This window comes from Coniosporium apollinis (genome assembly GCF_000281105.1).
Source record: "Coniosporium apollinis CBS 100218 chromosome Unknown supercont1.28, whole genome shotgun sequence".
Classification (NCBI taxonomy): Eukaryota; Fungi; Ascomycota; class Dothideomycetes; genus Coniosporium; species Coniosporium apollinis.
Genome location: NW_006913290.1, coordinates 1 through 14,473, shown reverse-complemented (window position 1 = coordinate 14,473; position 14,473 = coordinate 1). Strand labels below are relative to the sequence as shown.

General features: G+C 36.7%; 1 protein-coding gene across 1 annotated transcript; it reads right to left on the bottom strand.

The window, feature by feature from the left end:
* Window positions 1-4,375: 4,375 nt before the first annotated feature.
* On the bottom strand, window positions 4,376-6,844 carry W97_05732 (uncharacterized protein; the record flags this gene model as incomplete). The annotated part of the gene is made up of 2 exons (XM_007783614.1): window positions 4,376-6,190; window positions 6,242-6,844. 2 exons carry the CDS (start codon window positions 6,842-6,844, stop codon window positions 4,376-4,378), a joined length of 2,418 nt encoding a protein of 805 aa, XP_007781804.1.
* Between the last annotated feature and the right edge of the window lie 7,629 nt (window positions 6,845-14,473).

Genomic DNA, 14,473 nt, shown 5'->3' with positions numbered 1-14,473 from the left:
TTGATGCAGCTAAATGAAAGCGGGAGCAGGTATACTCATTACCATTTTCGATCATGATGTCGAAACAAAGTTCGTGCGTGAGAGTGCAGCCCCTGCTATTGGTCATCAGAGCAGTTGAGACCAGCCTGTCGATACCGTAGAGATGAGTCGATTGTTTGGCAAACTCATATTTCATGTGGTGGATCTCTACTTTGATTTGTTGTCCATCTGCAGCCTCCGGCAAGCGGGCGATTTCTGTTGATGCCTGATCGATAATTTCCTGTTTTAAGAAACCACAGAATCTGCACCCTTCAGCCATAGAGGCTGTAAGCTGTGGGAAATCCGGGTAGGTATCTTCAAGCTCAAAATCAAGATCAAGCGAATAAAAAAAGGAGTTCCCCATTGGTACGTCAACCACAAAGTCTCCATTTTCGAGAACTTTCGTGCCAAGACCGTGTTTCTCTATGTTGATAATAACCGCTTTACATCTGTCGCAAAATTGAGGGGCCGGCGATTTATCTTGACTAGGCTTGCAGTTGTTCACGTCCAAGGAGCCACCGCTAGGCTTGTCTTCAGTCGAGCCGCTAGATGCGATTTTCCGTCTCTTAGGGTTGCTTGCGGACTTGGACATAGTATCGTGAATCTTTTCGCAACGTCGTCCAAGGTCGGTGGCAGAGATAGGAATTAGTATATCTTCTTAGCGCTTAAAAGAGGCTTGTAGCGGATACCCGTAATCCTTACAAGCCAAGCCTCTACACGTGATTTGGTCCCGGCCAAGCTTCGAAGCATACTATATGTTAGTAGTGGTTCACCAGGTCATCAAAAACTGCTTCTTGTCTCCTCTCCGCCACCTTCCAGGACCTCTCCTAGCTCGGTTGACTTCAGAATAGCTGATTCTAATTGATCTCGCTGGACACCGTGTAGAGACAATACACCGGCTCCATCAGAAGTACGGATCAACTGTTAGTATCGGACCGAATGAGGTCTCTTTAGCCAATATTGAAAGTGTAAGGGAGCTATACGGCCAGCGTACTACTTTCATCAAGGCCCCAGTATATAAACATTCAGTGTTCCACGCGTCGAAATCTTCAGCTTGAGAGACCCAGCTCAGCACTAGTAGTAGTAGTAGTAGTAGTAAAGTCAATTGACGCGGTTCTATCCTTTTTGACACGGCATGCCGCCGGTTGTATTTACTTAGAGAGATATCCACTCAGGTAGATATTCATATCCACTTAGGTAAATATCAATTCATATCCACTTAGGTAGATACTAATTAATATCCACTCTAGTAAATACTAAATAATACCTACTCTAGTGGGTATCTCTCTAAATATTTATTATAGTGTAGGTCGAGGATTGGTCTCTTTAGCCAATATTGAAAGTGTAAGGGAGCTATACGGCCAGCGTACTACTTTCATCAAGGCCCCAGTATATAAACATTCAGTGTTCCACGCGTCGAAATCTTCAGCTTGAGAGACCCAGCTCAGCACTAGTAGTAGTAGTAGTAGTAGTAAAGTCAATTGACGCGGTTCTATCCTTTTTGACACGGCATGCCGCCGGTTGTATTTACTTAGAGAGATATCCACTCAGGTAGATATTCATATCCACTTAGGTAAATATCAATTCATATCCACTTAGGTAGATACTAATTAATATCCACTCTAGTAAATACTAAATAATACCTACTCTAGTGGGTATCTCTCTAAATATTTATAATATAGTAGGTAGAGGATTATAAGCGTATAATCTAAGTAACTACGCTTTAGAGCTATATATACTATAGATTATACCTAAAAATAGTGGAATAGAAGTAGGGTGTCCTACTTAGAAAGGGCACGAATTTAGTACTATAAAGGTATATAAGATAGCTAAACGTGTATAGGTTTTAAACCTATTATTCTCTTCTTCTTATAGGTACTAAGTGGCTTAAACCCCTAAGTTATTGCTACCGTATACTATAAGGTAGAAGAGAAGCTTTATGGTATTATCTTATACTACCACACACGCTATCTAGCTTATTACTAGGTATCTAGCTCAATTAAACCGGGTATTGCGTCTCTGCGCTGGCTCTTCTAGATAGAAGGTTCCCAGGCGACACCACGTGAAGGTGCAGAGTCCGTCTTCGTCGCCCCCCAGCTCAGCACCGTCAGAAAGGGAAACTCCTCAGCCACGCTTCTTCGCAATCCAACTTGAATGATACCGAGCCCATTATTGTGCTCTAAATTCAAAAGCTTAGAGCGAGGATTGAGGCATCGGCTGGTCAACCATTTGATGTGCTAACGGGGTTCCGGGAGGTTTCTCTCGACGTTGTCGGTACAAGGAACCTTCTATGCGTAAGTATTAACTATGCAGCATCCCACTAACGACGGCACTCTAGGCGAGATTTCTCTGGACAAATCCTTCGGTGCACTTAACCGTGATGAACTCCCTCCATACCTAAAAGATGTCGACAAGCATTTCCTGCTCTCTAGCCTTAACGCATCTGTCCCGTGGCTCTATAGTGCATTGTCTCGCGTTCCAATCCCGGCAGTTCAACACTTCTTCCGTGCTAGGCAAGGACTTGTGAGAGTGAGTCCTTCCCAGAGACTCTCTTGCTGCTGCGACTTTGGGTTCTAACTAAATGTGCACTCATGCAGTTTGTCAAGAATGTCTTTAATGAATATATCTCGCGTAATCTTCGAGCATCTGAGAAGAACGATCTCTTAACGAAGGTCTTGTTAGCGGATTCTGGTAACACTGAGATCCAGCTTACAGATCTCGAAAAATATGTCGAGATTGGAAATCTTGTCTTCGCCGGCACGGGTATGTCGCGCAACTGATGCATCTTAGCTCCCACCACTGATGGGGATATACCGCAGGTACCACGAGCGTGCCGTTAACATACTTATTCTAGGCAGCGTGTCCAACAAACCGTCGGATGGTCGGAAACGGTTCACCGGTCGGCTATATAATACTAGTTATTGAACTCGCAGATCGCTTGTATAGTAGTTCTTATATCGGTTATGTAGTGCTTTCAAGGCTAAGAAACCTCTTGTTAAGGTGTTAAAGGCTATTTAGAGCTTTCGGAGTGTTCGGAGCTTAAACCAGGCATAATTTGATGCGTAGGGGGTGTAGTGGAGCTAAAGAGTGTCGGTGGTAATAGAGGTGATTGAAAAGCGGGATTCTTGGTAGTAGCATTTTTTTCACTTACAACCTGACTACCTACACTTGTTAACCTCGATAGCTAGGTGCGGTACTCTCGCCCGATGGCCGCCCCACCTCGCTGCCTCCTAGCCCTGCTAATCCCGTCTTTACTACTTGCTAGCAGAATAACCTTGTCTAGCCACGACATGTTCCCAAGTTGGCCTTTCACAAGGCCCCAAGCCGGCGTCACTTCCGGTAGCGGAAGCGAGCATTAGGAATTCGCATTACTAGGAGTCGACAAGCGGAGATCCATATGCAGAGTAACAGGGCTCGGACATGTATCTTTGGGAACGTCAAGGGCGCACGTATCTCCGTCACTAGTGCGAGTGCTTTTATCAAATCGTGGGTAGCCAACGTGAAAATGGTGGAGTAGTGAAGCATTTGTGGCACCCATTGTGAGCAGGAAGCGCTCGAGACTATCATTGGGCGCCTCGACGGTTATTCCAGCTCCTATGCGGGATATGCTGACGTTGTTTATTGAGTAAAGTACTCTGGCGGCCTCCCGGTGAACTTGCCTGTTTGCCACAAGTAGGAATGTGAGAGGCTTGGAGATTCACTCAGCAGTCCGTGGAAGCCGAGCTCGATGGGTTCGGCGAAGGGGAGGAGGAGTTTGTAGATGTAATTGCGCACCTTAGTGAGGTCAATAAAAGCGGTAGATAGTAACCGCTCCGTGGTGTTTAAAAGAGGTTTGGGAGAGAAAGAGGACATCGACTTGGCCCAGATTGCTGGTATCCTCGACCATCACAAATGATAAGGCCGCTTCAAGTTGAACCCAGACGCTGCAAAGATTTAAGCTATGTAGGAGATTATAGAGAGAACGATGGCAGATGGCGCTTGAACGTTATGGAAGAAGGAAAAAACATTGTTGATGCGAGTAGTGAAAGAAAAAAAGTAGTGATGAGAGTGGGATTCGCAGTCACGCCCGCTCGGCTATCTCACCGCTAATAAATAACAAAGACTTTGTTGTACACATATTACAATCAAATCCTCCGTGGTCTAAACACCAGTGTGAATCCCAAAAGCCGTAACTATCCATGAGCGCTTACAGCTTGCATTCTGGTAACAAGTTGTTCCATTCACTGACATACCGCTGTGGATTGGGCTGGATAAGGGCAGTTGATTGCTTATTGGAGATGGACTAGCACGGTTTGAGCTCAGTTAAACGCTGTGTTGTACGTCGACAGAACTAACTTCCCAACCCCATAGCATTGCTTCAAAGAAATTTATGTACTCCTCCGCGAAGTCGTATCTCCTCGGCGGTCCGCTCATGGCCCCGATAGACGGCAAAATCCAAAGGTGTCACACCCTGACTATTCAGCGCATCAATATCCGACCCAGCATCCAAAAGCAATAACACCGCGTCCGTATGCCCATTCATTGCAGCTTGATGAAGAGGGAGCAGGTCTGATGAAGTAACAACGTCGGTCCTTGCGCCCGCAACAAGCAGGAGTTTGACAATGTCTGTGTGGCCCAACTCTGCAGCTAGGTGGAGTGCCGTCACATCTTGGAGGTGAGCGACCCGTTGTACAATGTTCGCATTAGCGCCGGCTTTGAGGAGAGCGTTAACGATGGAAGACTGGCCGAAGACTACGGCGTTGAATAGTGGTGGTGGCATATTGTCTCCTTCTGCATTCGGGCTCGCACCGTAGTCAAGTAGCAATTCACAGATATTGTCGTGATTGTTTCTGACTGCGAGATGTAACGGAGTCCACACCACATCGTGGAAGGCGTTGGGTGTGGCTTTGCCTTTCAAAAGAGCTTCCACAATCCTAGTGTGGCCATTTCTGGCCGCCAAATGGAGCGCCGTCAAGCCATCGTCGTCCACTTTGTCGACTTCTGCGCCAGCATCAAGCAAAATTCTCAAAGTGCCGAGCAATCCCGCCTTTGCAGCATCGTGAAGTGTAATTGTCCACTTGGATGTTCCGTTCTTGATCTTCTCTTCGTCCTGCTGGAACATGATGTTCAGCATCGAGAGAGTCTTGCAGGTGACGATCTCTTCCAGTTCTCCCGCTTCTCTTTTCAGTACGGCCATGTCCCTGAACGACTCATGTCGAGCTTCCAATTGAATCCGCTTATCGTTCGGAGTCGATATGTATCGTTTCACCTCATCAGAGGTTAATTGGCGGAAGGGATCCCACGTCAACTTGAACTTCATGGTGCCTTCGCTTTCTTTCGATAAAGCGTCCACGACATCGGACCATGTCATGCGGAGCACAGGAAGCGGAGGTCTCTTCTCCGTGAGGACAGCTGGATCTCGTACAGCATGCTTATAGGAGCCTTGATCAACACGCACTTCGTTTGACCATGGAGTGGGCGGCGGAGTAGCCATCATGGCGACAGTGAATTGCCCATCCTTGTAGCGCAAGACTGTGGGCCTCGACGCTCCACGGAGTAGACAGACGTAGTAGTCAAGGTCCAGCCGGCGCTCGCTGAGGATGTCAATCTGCCATTGATGTTCGAAGAGCTCCAATACTCGGGCGTTGAATGTCAGATCCGGTGGTGGTTGTGACTGCTTGGAATAGTTCATTGTTTGGAAGGTCCAGGATCTCATGTTGTCTTTGCCGCTCCACTTTCCGTTGATTGTGCCCAACACAAGGCCCTCAACCTCAAATGTGACTGCATTGGACTGTGGGTCCCCGTGTGGCTCCATTGTGCATCCAGGAAAGGCAAACTGCACGAGTCTGCTGGCGAGTAAGTGTTCGGAAATGGTGTAATCTGGCTGCAGTGTCGGTTCGTTGTAGGCGTCAGAGGAGAAATTGAGCAAAGCGTAAACCTTATCGACGGCCTTTGTGGCATTCCAGGACCTGAAAGTCTCGATGAGTTCGAGAAGTGGAATTGATTGTTTCTCGATAGTTGTGACCCTGGAGTCCAGAAACTCAATGGCCGGTCGAATGTTGCGGATCGTCTTCTGGAAGCTCATATAGTGCCTTGATATTCCAGTGATCTCTTGGTAGAAGTCCTCGGCGGGGATTATATGGCTCCCACAAACAACAAGAACTTCTTTTGCTGCCGCAACTTCTTGCAGAACCTAGATCGAGTCAGTAACTGTGGATCTTGTGCCGAGAATTGCAAAGCATACCCAGACCCGCGTAAACCATTGCCTCCCAAGAATATTCTGAACGCCGACGCGAGGAGGATCAACTTCCCACCTACCAGCGTTACAATCGCACCATTTAACGCCTTTGTAGTGAGCAGGCCTCTCCCGCTTGGTTGTCATCAACGTTCTGATTCTCTTCTGTGTCGTTTGCCCAGCCATGTCAGCCATTGCTATGGCACTGTCTCCCTCTTCACGTCCAAGCCAAACCAGGACACGTTCGGCATTCCTGTAGATCTCCCACATCATCTTGACTTGACTTCCCTGCTCTTGAAGATCGGATTGATTGATACACACGGCGTCCACCCATAGTGTTCGCGGCTCATCAGGCTTGCGGAGTGCTCGCAAGGCTGCGTCGAGATTGACGGTTGCGGGAAAGATGGTACCATTGAGTTCAATGTCGATTGTTTGAGTGGCATCGCCCCAGGTGTAGGAGAGCGCTTCATACTGTGCTTTCTGCGCATCTGCCAGGCTGGCATGGAATAATGTGCATTGAACTTTGGCGTCATTAGCTGAGTTTGGTTGCAGCCGCAGCAGCCGGATGCTGGCGCCGTCTGCTGGGAGCGGAGTGTATTTGACAGTAGGCATTGGCGAAATTTACATCTGATAATTGTCGCATCGATTAATCGTCGTTGGGAGGAGTTACACAGCTCCTCGAAGTGAGGACTGGCTGACGGTGGATGTTCTCAGCTCCGGCACCACAGCCCGAACGTCGGCGGCTAGAGCTGAACAAAAGCATTGCATACTCCATCTCACCGGGTCCATCTAGCTGAGAGGTGGCTAAGAGGCTAGACCCGATAGTCATTAGAAGGAATATCATCACAGGCGGCGCCTTGATAGAAGCGCCAATGCATCAAGGAGCGATGTCGAGATAGAATTCTCGAAGGGTCCCAGTTGACACGTGCAGTCAGTTGAGGTTCCGACGCGGCGAGGTGTTGTGGCTCAGCAGTGCGGACAATTGTGGCTGCACGATCGCGCTATGCTTCCGCGTCTCTAAGATCGGGTAGCGTAGCAAGGTGCGGGACGCAGAAAGAACCACTAACCGCGTGCTGTTGTAGAGGCCGTTATCTAGATCGAGGTTACGGAGTAGTATCACTAGGTAGCCAAGCTTAAGGCGGAGCACGTGCGGAGGCAGCTGCGAGATATTAATAGAGTGCAAGAACTCTTTAGAAAGAGCTATAGCTTCTATACTATTCTTATAGTAGTTAGCTAAGTGTAATATTATCTCCACACCTAGTATCGCATTAAGTAGTAGCTAGTTAATACTATCTACTATATTGTTTTTTAGTATAAGAATTACGGAGTCTTATAGCTAGTCTATATATAACCGCTAGCGTCTAAAGCTAGAAAAGATAGTAGTAGTAAGCGTCTTTATACTATTACTAATTACCTAGTTCTATATATTCTAATAGACTCTCTTATTTAGATTAATATACTTACTAAAATAGAGTGGTTGCTTTATAAATATTATAGTCTCCTAGTACTTACTAGAGGTAAGTTTTAGGCGCTATAGATATAAATTCTATATAAAGTAAAAGGTATATATAGTGCTATAAGATAGAATGCTTAAGTATTACGCTAATAATCTAGCTATAGGTTCTTTACTTAATTATAAATAGAATCTAGTAGAAGTCCCTACAGAAGTATACTATAGCGCTACTAAAGAAAAGCTATTACTAATTATTATTCTTATTACGGAGGTTCTATAAAGTCTATAAGAGTACTTTTACTATATAGTAGTAGTATATTACTACTTTATTCTAGAAGATTAGATATATCTTCTATAGTAGCTCTATAAGATAGAATCGCCTAGATATATTATGGATTATATACTTATTAATATTAATTAGAATCTTAAAGCAGGAGTGTATAGTAGTACTTCTAGTAAGTAAGATCATGGTAATACTAGATATTATAACTATAAGTATTACTCTATTCTATAGCTGCTAGTAGGCTAGTATAGTATTCTATAGAAAGGTTTTACTAATACTACTAGAGCTATTAATAAAGAAGAAGCTATTCTAATTAGACTCAACTATCTAATTAAACGTATTAAATATAAAGTACTACTTAGTATTTAAGAGTGAAAGGCTAGTAGTAAGGCTAGCCTATATCTTCTCTATATTAAATATAAGCTACTTGTATAGAAAATAATTATAGTAGTTTATAAAGTTCTTAGACTAGCTGCGCTAGAGTTATAAGAGGCTATAGCTCTTAAGTATCTAGTAGTAGCAAGCGAGGCTTAAGTAAAGTAAGTAAAGTATAAAGTTCTTAGTCTACTTCTAAGCCTATTCTAGAACGCTATATATAGTTTATAGCTAGTAGTAGTAGTTATTTATAAGATAATTATAGAAGTAATTCTATAGCGCTCTAGAATCTATAGGCTTATAGCTTACTAGTATAGTTATAAAGAGCTTATATAGCTACTATTCTAGCTAGAATCCTATAGCCTTTACTAGCGTCTATAAGTCTCTCTATTATTCTATAGTAGCCTATAAGTATAATAGATAGCTTAGAAGGTTAAATAGACCTAGTTCTTAAGTATATATATATTCTTAAAGAAACGCTAGCTAGTAATATTTACTAGTAGTAGATATAGATAGTATACCTTATTCTTTATAGTAGGAAGCTATATAATATAGCTAATCGCAAAGCTTTTATAGTAAAAAGCCTATTACTTATAATACTTACTCTATATATAGTATATAGAAAAGTCTTAATAGTGCTACTTTATTAGGAAAAATTTAGGCGCTTATAAAATTAGTATTAGTCTAAGATATCTAAGGCGCTTAGAGTGTACTTAGAGCGCTCGAAGCGCTTGTGTAAACACTCTAAGCGCGCTTAGAGTACCTTACTAAATCGTTCTAAGCGCTTTAGATATCTAGAATATCTAAATTATCTAAACTATCCAAATTATCTAAAATATCTAAAATAATAAAAATGCATAGAGCGTTAAAACCAGTTAGCACTACTTAGTAAGTAGAAAATCTTAGAGTTTCCAATCTTACTTAAATTCTACTCTCTAGTAAAAAGAGCTAAAATATTAATAAATTTGAAAAGTAAGCGGATAATAACTATTTTTTTCAAAAGCTTACCTTCTAAACTAGTACTATTATATACTTCTCTTATTCTACTACTTGAATTGGACTTAAACCTTTTTCTAATTTTTTTTAGATACTAACTAAGTAAAGCTTAGTATACTAAGCCTACTAAGCCCTATCTTTAGATATTTTAGATATTTTTAAATATTTTAGATAGTTTAGATAGTTTAGATAACTTAAATATCTAGAGTACATTAAGTATTTTAATATACTTGCAAGCGGCTTGCGAGCGGCTAGAGTTACTTAGAGACTCTAAGCGCTCCAAGTAGGCTCTAAGCGCTCCGAGTAGCTCTTAGCACCGAAATTTTTCCCTAATATTAGTGCAATCTCTTATATTTACTATAAAGAACTTAGTAAGTATAGTCTTATAAGTTATATTATAAGTATAATAAGCCTTAATATTCTAGTTAGCTAAGAAGTAAATAGGCTACTTACCCTTAAGATAGAGCGCAAGCTATAGTATTAGAATTAAGTAGCTATACATACAAAACTTATATATATACTAAAGGGTCTTATATATAGTAACATACTAAGTATTAATATACTTCTAGATTTTATTTACTACGCGAGGTACTATACTAGACTACTACTTTACTTATAGCTACTACGTTTATAGCGAGATTATAGTACGGTTAGAGCCTTTAAAAATATATTTAAATACGTACTTAATAGTACTATAGCCTATATAGAACTCTATATTAATATATATATTAAAGCGAATTAAAAGGTAGAGATTATAGGTTATAATATTGTAGTTACTATATCTATAGCTCTATATACCTATTAAAAAGATTTATCTATTATATAGATACTTATAAAGAGGCTAGTAGTTATTAATAATTATAATCTTAGCCTAAAACTAGTATAAGAAGCTAAGTCTACACCTACTATTATGTATAGAGCTTATAGTGTTACGGTTTGAACTTAGTATTTCTTAGTATTTAGATTTTTAGTTATTCTAAAGTTACGTAACTGTGTTACGTAATCTACTTATAGAGTTTTCTTTCTATTTTCCTTTCTATACCTTCTAACCTCCTATAATATCTTATATATTACTCTAATAAATTTAGTTCTAGTATTAAGCCTTCCTATATTATAATATTATATTATACCTACTAAATATCTCTCTTTATAGTCTAGCTATAGCCTACTATATATTTTTCTACCTCCGCTAAAGTATCTATATCTATAGGTAATACTTCTAATACTCTATAAGCTTCTATACCTATTAACTTACCTGTAGTGCTTATTATAGAAGTTCTAAAAAACTCTAATATCTAGTACTAATTTCTTACTAACCTCTTAAATTAGTTTAGTAAAATACGCACCTATAGTGGTACATTTAAGAAATAACTTAAGAATCTTTTAATAATAGTATAATACTATATTATTATATACGCTAAAGCGACTAAATATATTACTTAACTTATAGTCTAAGCTACTTAACTAAGTACTAACTTAACTAAAAAGTTAGAAAAGCTTTTTAATCTAGAACTATTCTTTAATTCTAACTATACTACCCTCTATTTCTTTATTATAAATATTTATATAAAGCTCTATATTAATACTAACTAATACTCTACTAAAACTACCTAAATCTTATACTTATATAGGTATTTTAAGAGTACTACTTAAGCGCTTTTTTCCCCTATATATTTATATAAATAGTATACTTAAGTTTAGAATAGTTAAGAAAATAATTAAGTACCTTTAACTATTCCTTTAGCGATCTAAATACTAAGGGAACTACCTAAGCTAAAATTACTAAAATCTACTAGAAGAATCGCGATTTTATTACCTCTACTACTAATTTCTAATACTATATTTATAATACTAAGTATATTAATAATAGTAAGAAGTCTATACTTTTTATAAGTCTATTAAATAAAATCTAAAGCGCTCTTATAAGCTAAAATACTAAGAAAATAAGCTATCTTAAGTACTTCTATATCTATTAATATATTAATAGGCGCTTACGCGCTACTACTAGTATAGTAACTAATATATTATTCTTCTAGAAGTGTATCTTTCTAGCTCTATTCTCTACTACTAGTACCTTTTATATAATAACTACTATAACTACTTTCTTACTAGCTTTCTATTCTATATTAACTATACTATAATCCGCTTCTATAGCTTATAACTATAGTAATTTAATAGATCTTATAGTTAGTTATATCTAGTAGGGTCTAATTACACTAGAGATAAAGTAGTAGCATTTTAATAATAATAAGTACCTATATAATAGTAGTAACTATATAGTTTATAACTATCTGAAAAAGCCTTATACTACTATATATATAATTAACTTTAGCTCTACTTCTAATACTCTAGACTCTACTACTCTATTTAAAGACTTAACTTATTTAAAAAATAAGTAGTTTCTACTAGAAGTTACTTATAGAAACCTATATTTAAAAAAGTTAAGATTTTCTTTTTTATAATCTCCTAGTTACCTTAGTAAGACTCTAATAAAGATAAATATCTTATAATTAACTATACTTTAGTTACTAGTTTATATAAATATAAGTCTACTACTCTTATTAACACTAGAGCTTCTAGTACTACTTTTATTAACTAATTCTATATATAAAAACCTTAGCCTTTATTTTCTTTCCCTTAGTTTTTTTATTATTCTTAAAGTTATTAATAGATACTATACTACTATTAGTAATATTATCTATTTTATCTAAGTTATATTTCTAGTAGAATTATTTATATAGACGCTTACTCTCTTTATTACTTACTTTAGTTACTTTTCTATTATTCTAGATTACCTCTAGCTACTAGCTTACTATACTATACTTAATATAAACTAATAACTATTAGTACTTTCTAGTAGAAATATAGCCTTTTATATCTATCTAGACTCTATTATTATTTTCTAAAAAAGAGTTAAAGAACTACTTAATCTTAATATACCTCTATAAAAGACTTTTAATATCTATATAATTAGTGTAGCATTCTTTATCTACTTAGTAAATACTAAAAAGATAGGCTACTAGCTCTTTATAATTATAATAAAAGATATTAAAAAGGCACTTACCTCTAAGAAAGTTATAGATTCTACTATTATTTTACTCTCTAAGTACTATAAATTTCTAGATATCTTTTTTAAATATCTTTTAGATTAGCTATCTCTATATTATACTTATAACTATTATATCTAGCTATAACTAGGGATAGAACCGCCTACTAGCCCTTTATATAAAATATCCTAGAAAGAGCTACTTATTCTAAAAAAATACCTAGAGAACTATCTTATAAAAGGCTTTATCTATTTTAGTAGTAGCTCTACTACTTTTTCTATTCTATTTATTAGAAATTCTAGAGGGGGCTTTTATTTCTATATAGACTACTAGAGCCTTAATATAATTATAGTTAAGAATAAGTATTCTATTCTATTTATTTAAGAAACTCTTACCTACTTCTTATTAGCTAAGTACTTTACTAAGCTAGATATTATCGCAGTATTTAATAAATCCTATATTATAAAGGGCTATAAATAGCTTATAGTATTCTACATCTATTATAGTCTCTATAAATACCTAGTAATACTATTTAGCTTATCTAATATACTCTTATCCTTCTAGTATTATATTAATAATATCTTATAGAAATACTTAGACTAGTTCTATACTATTAATATTAATAATATTCTAATCTATAGTAATATCCCAAGTAAATACTAGAAATATATCTATAAGATACTTACTTACCTATAAGAGATAGACCTATAAGTTAATATTAAGAAATATAAATTCTATATTTAGAAAGTTAAGTACTTTAAGTTAATTATTTTAACAAAAAGTATTAGAATAGACCTAGTAAAAGTCTCTACTATATAAAAATAGTCATAATTAAAGAACCTAAGAGATATCTAAGAATTTCTTAGCTTTATAAACTTTTACTATTATTTTATTTAGAATTTCTTTAAGATTATTATACCTCTTATTAGTCTTATCTATAAGAGCTAGCTCTTCTTATAGTTTCTAGATTATAAGTTTATATTTTAAGAATTAAAGCACACTTTTATTATTATACTAATTCTTTAATACTTTAATTAGACTAAGCTAGTAATAATAGAAATAGATATATTAGACTATATTATAGCTAGTATACACTATTAGCTAAATATAAAAGACTAACTCTAGTCTATAATATACTTTTTAACTAAAATATCTATTATTAAGTATAACTATAAGATCTATAATAAGAAACTACTAGCTATTATTAAGATCTTTAAGGTCTAGCGCCTAGAACTAAAAGGTATAAAAGAACTAATTAATATTATTATAGACTATAAGTACCTTAAATACTTTATATCTATAAAGTCTTTTAACTATTACTAGATTCACTAGAGCGAGTTCCTATTCTATTATAACTTTAAAATTACCTACTAAAAAAGTAGTCTAAATATAATAGTAGATACCTTAACTTATTAGTCTAGAAACCTTTCTATTAAGAAAGAAAGTAATTCTTAAAAAAACTAGTTTTAAATAGTATTAAAGTAGTATAATCTTAATTCTTAGCTAGAGCGCGCTTTTTTAGCTACTAATAAGATTTATTTAGCTTTTACTAGAGTCTTAACTACCTCTATTAACCCTCTATAAGATACTAAAAATAAGAAAGAACTACTAGTAATCTAGCTAAATATAATTAAAATACTAAATAAAATTCTTAAAACTATACTAAACTAGAATATTAACTCTATTTATACTTTAAATAAATAAGTTTAAGGGATTCTAACCTACCTATAATAAGGTATCTATATACTTAAGAGCTTCCTACTATCTAAAGTCTATAAAGAGAATAACTAAATTATCTATTAAGACCGCTAAATTCTACTAGACTCTTACTAAATTAGAATATATACTCTATATAAAGTATACTTACCTCTAGCTATTAAATACTCTAAAAGAATAAAGATATTTAATATTCTAGTATACTTCTACTAGTAGCTTAGAATAATATAAGATATCTATTAGTTTATTTATACCTATTCTACTTATATTTATATAAAGATCTTTTAAGACTATTACTATAGCCTACTAAAGCCTCTACTTATACTAGAATAGTGCTAGTCTAATATTTTACTTAACTTTATTATTAAACT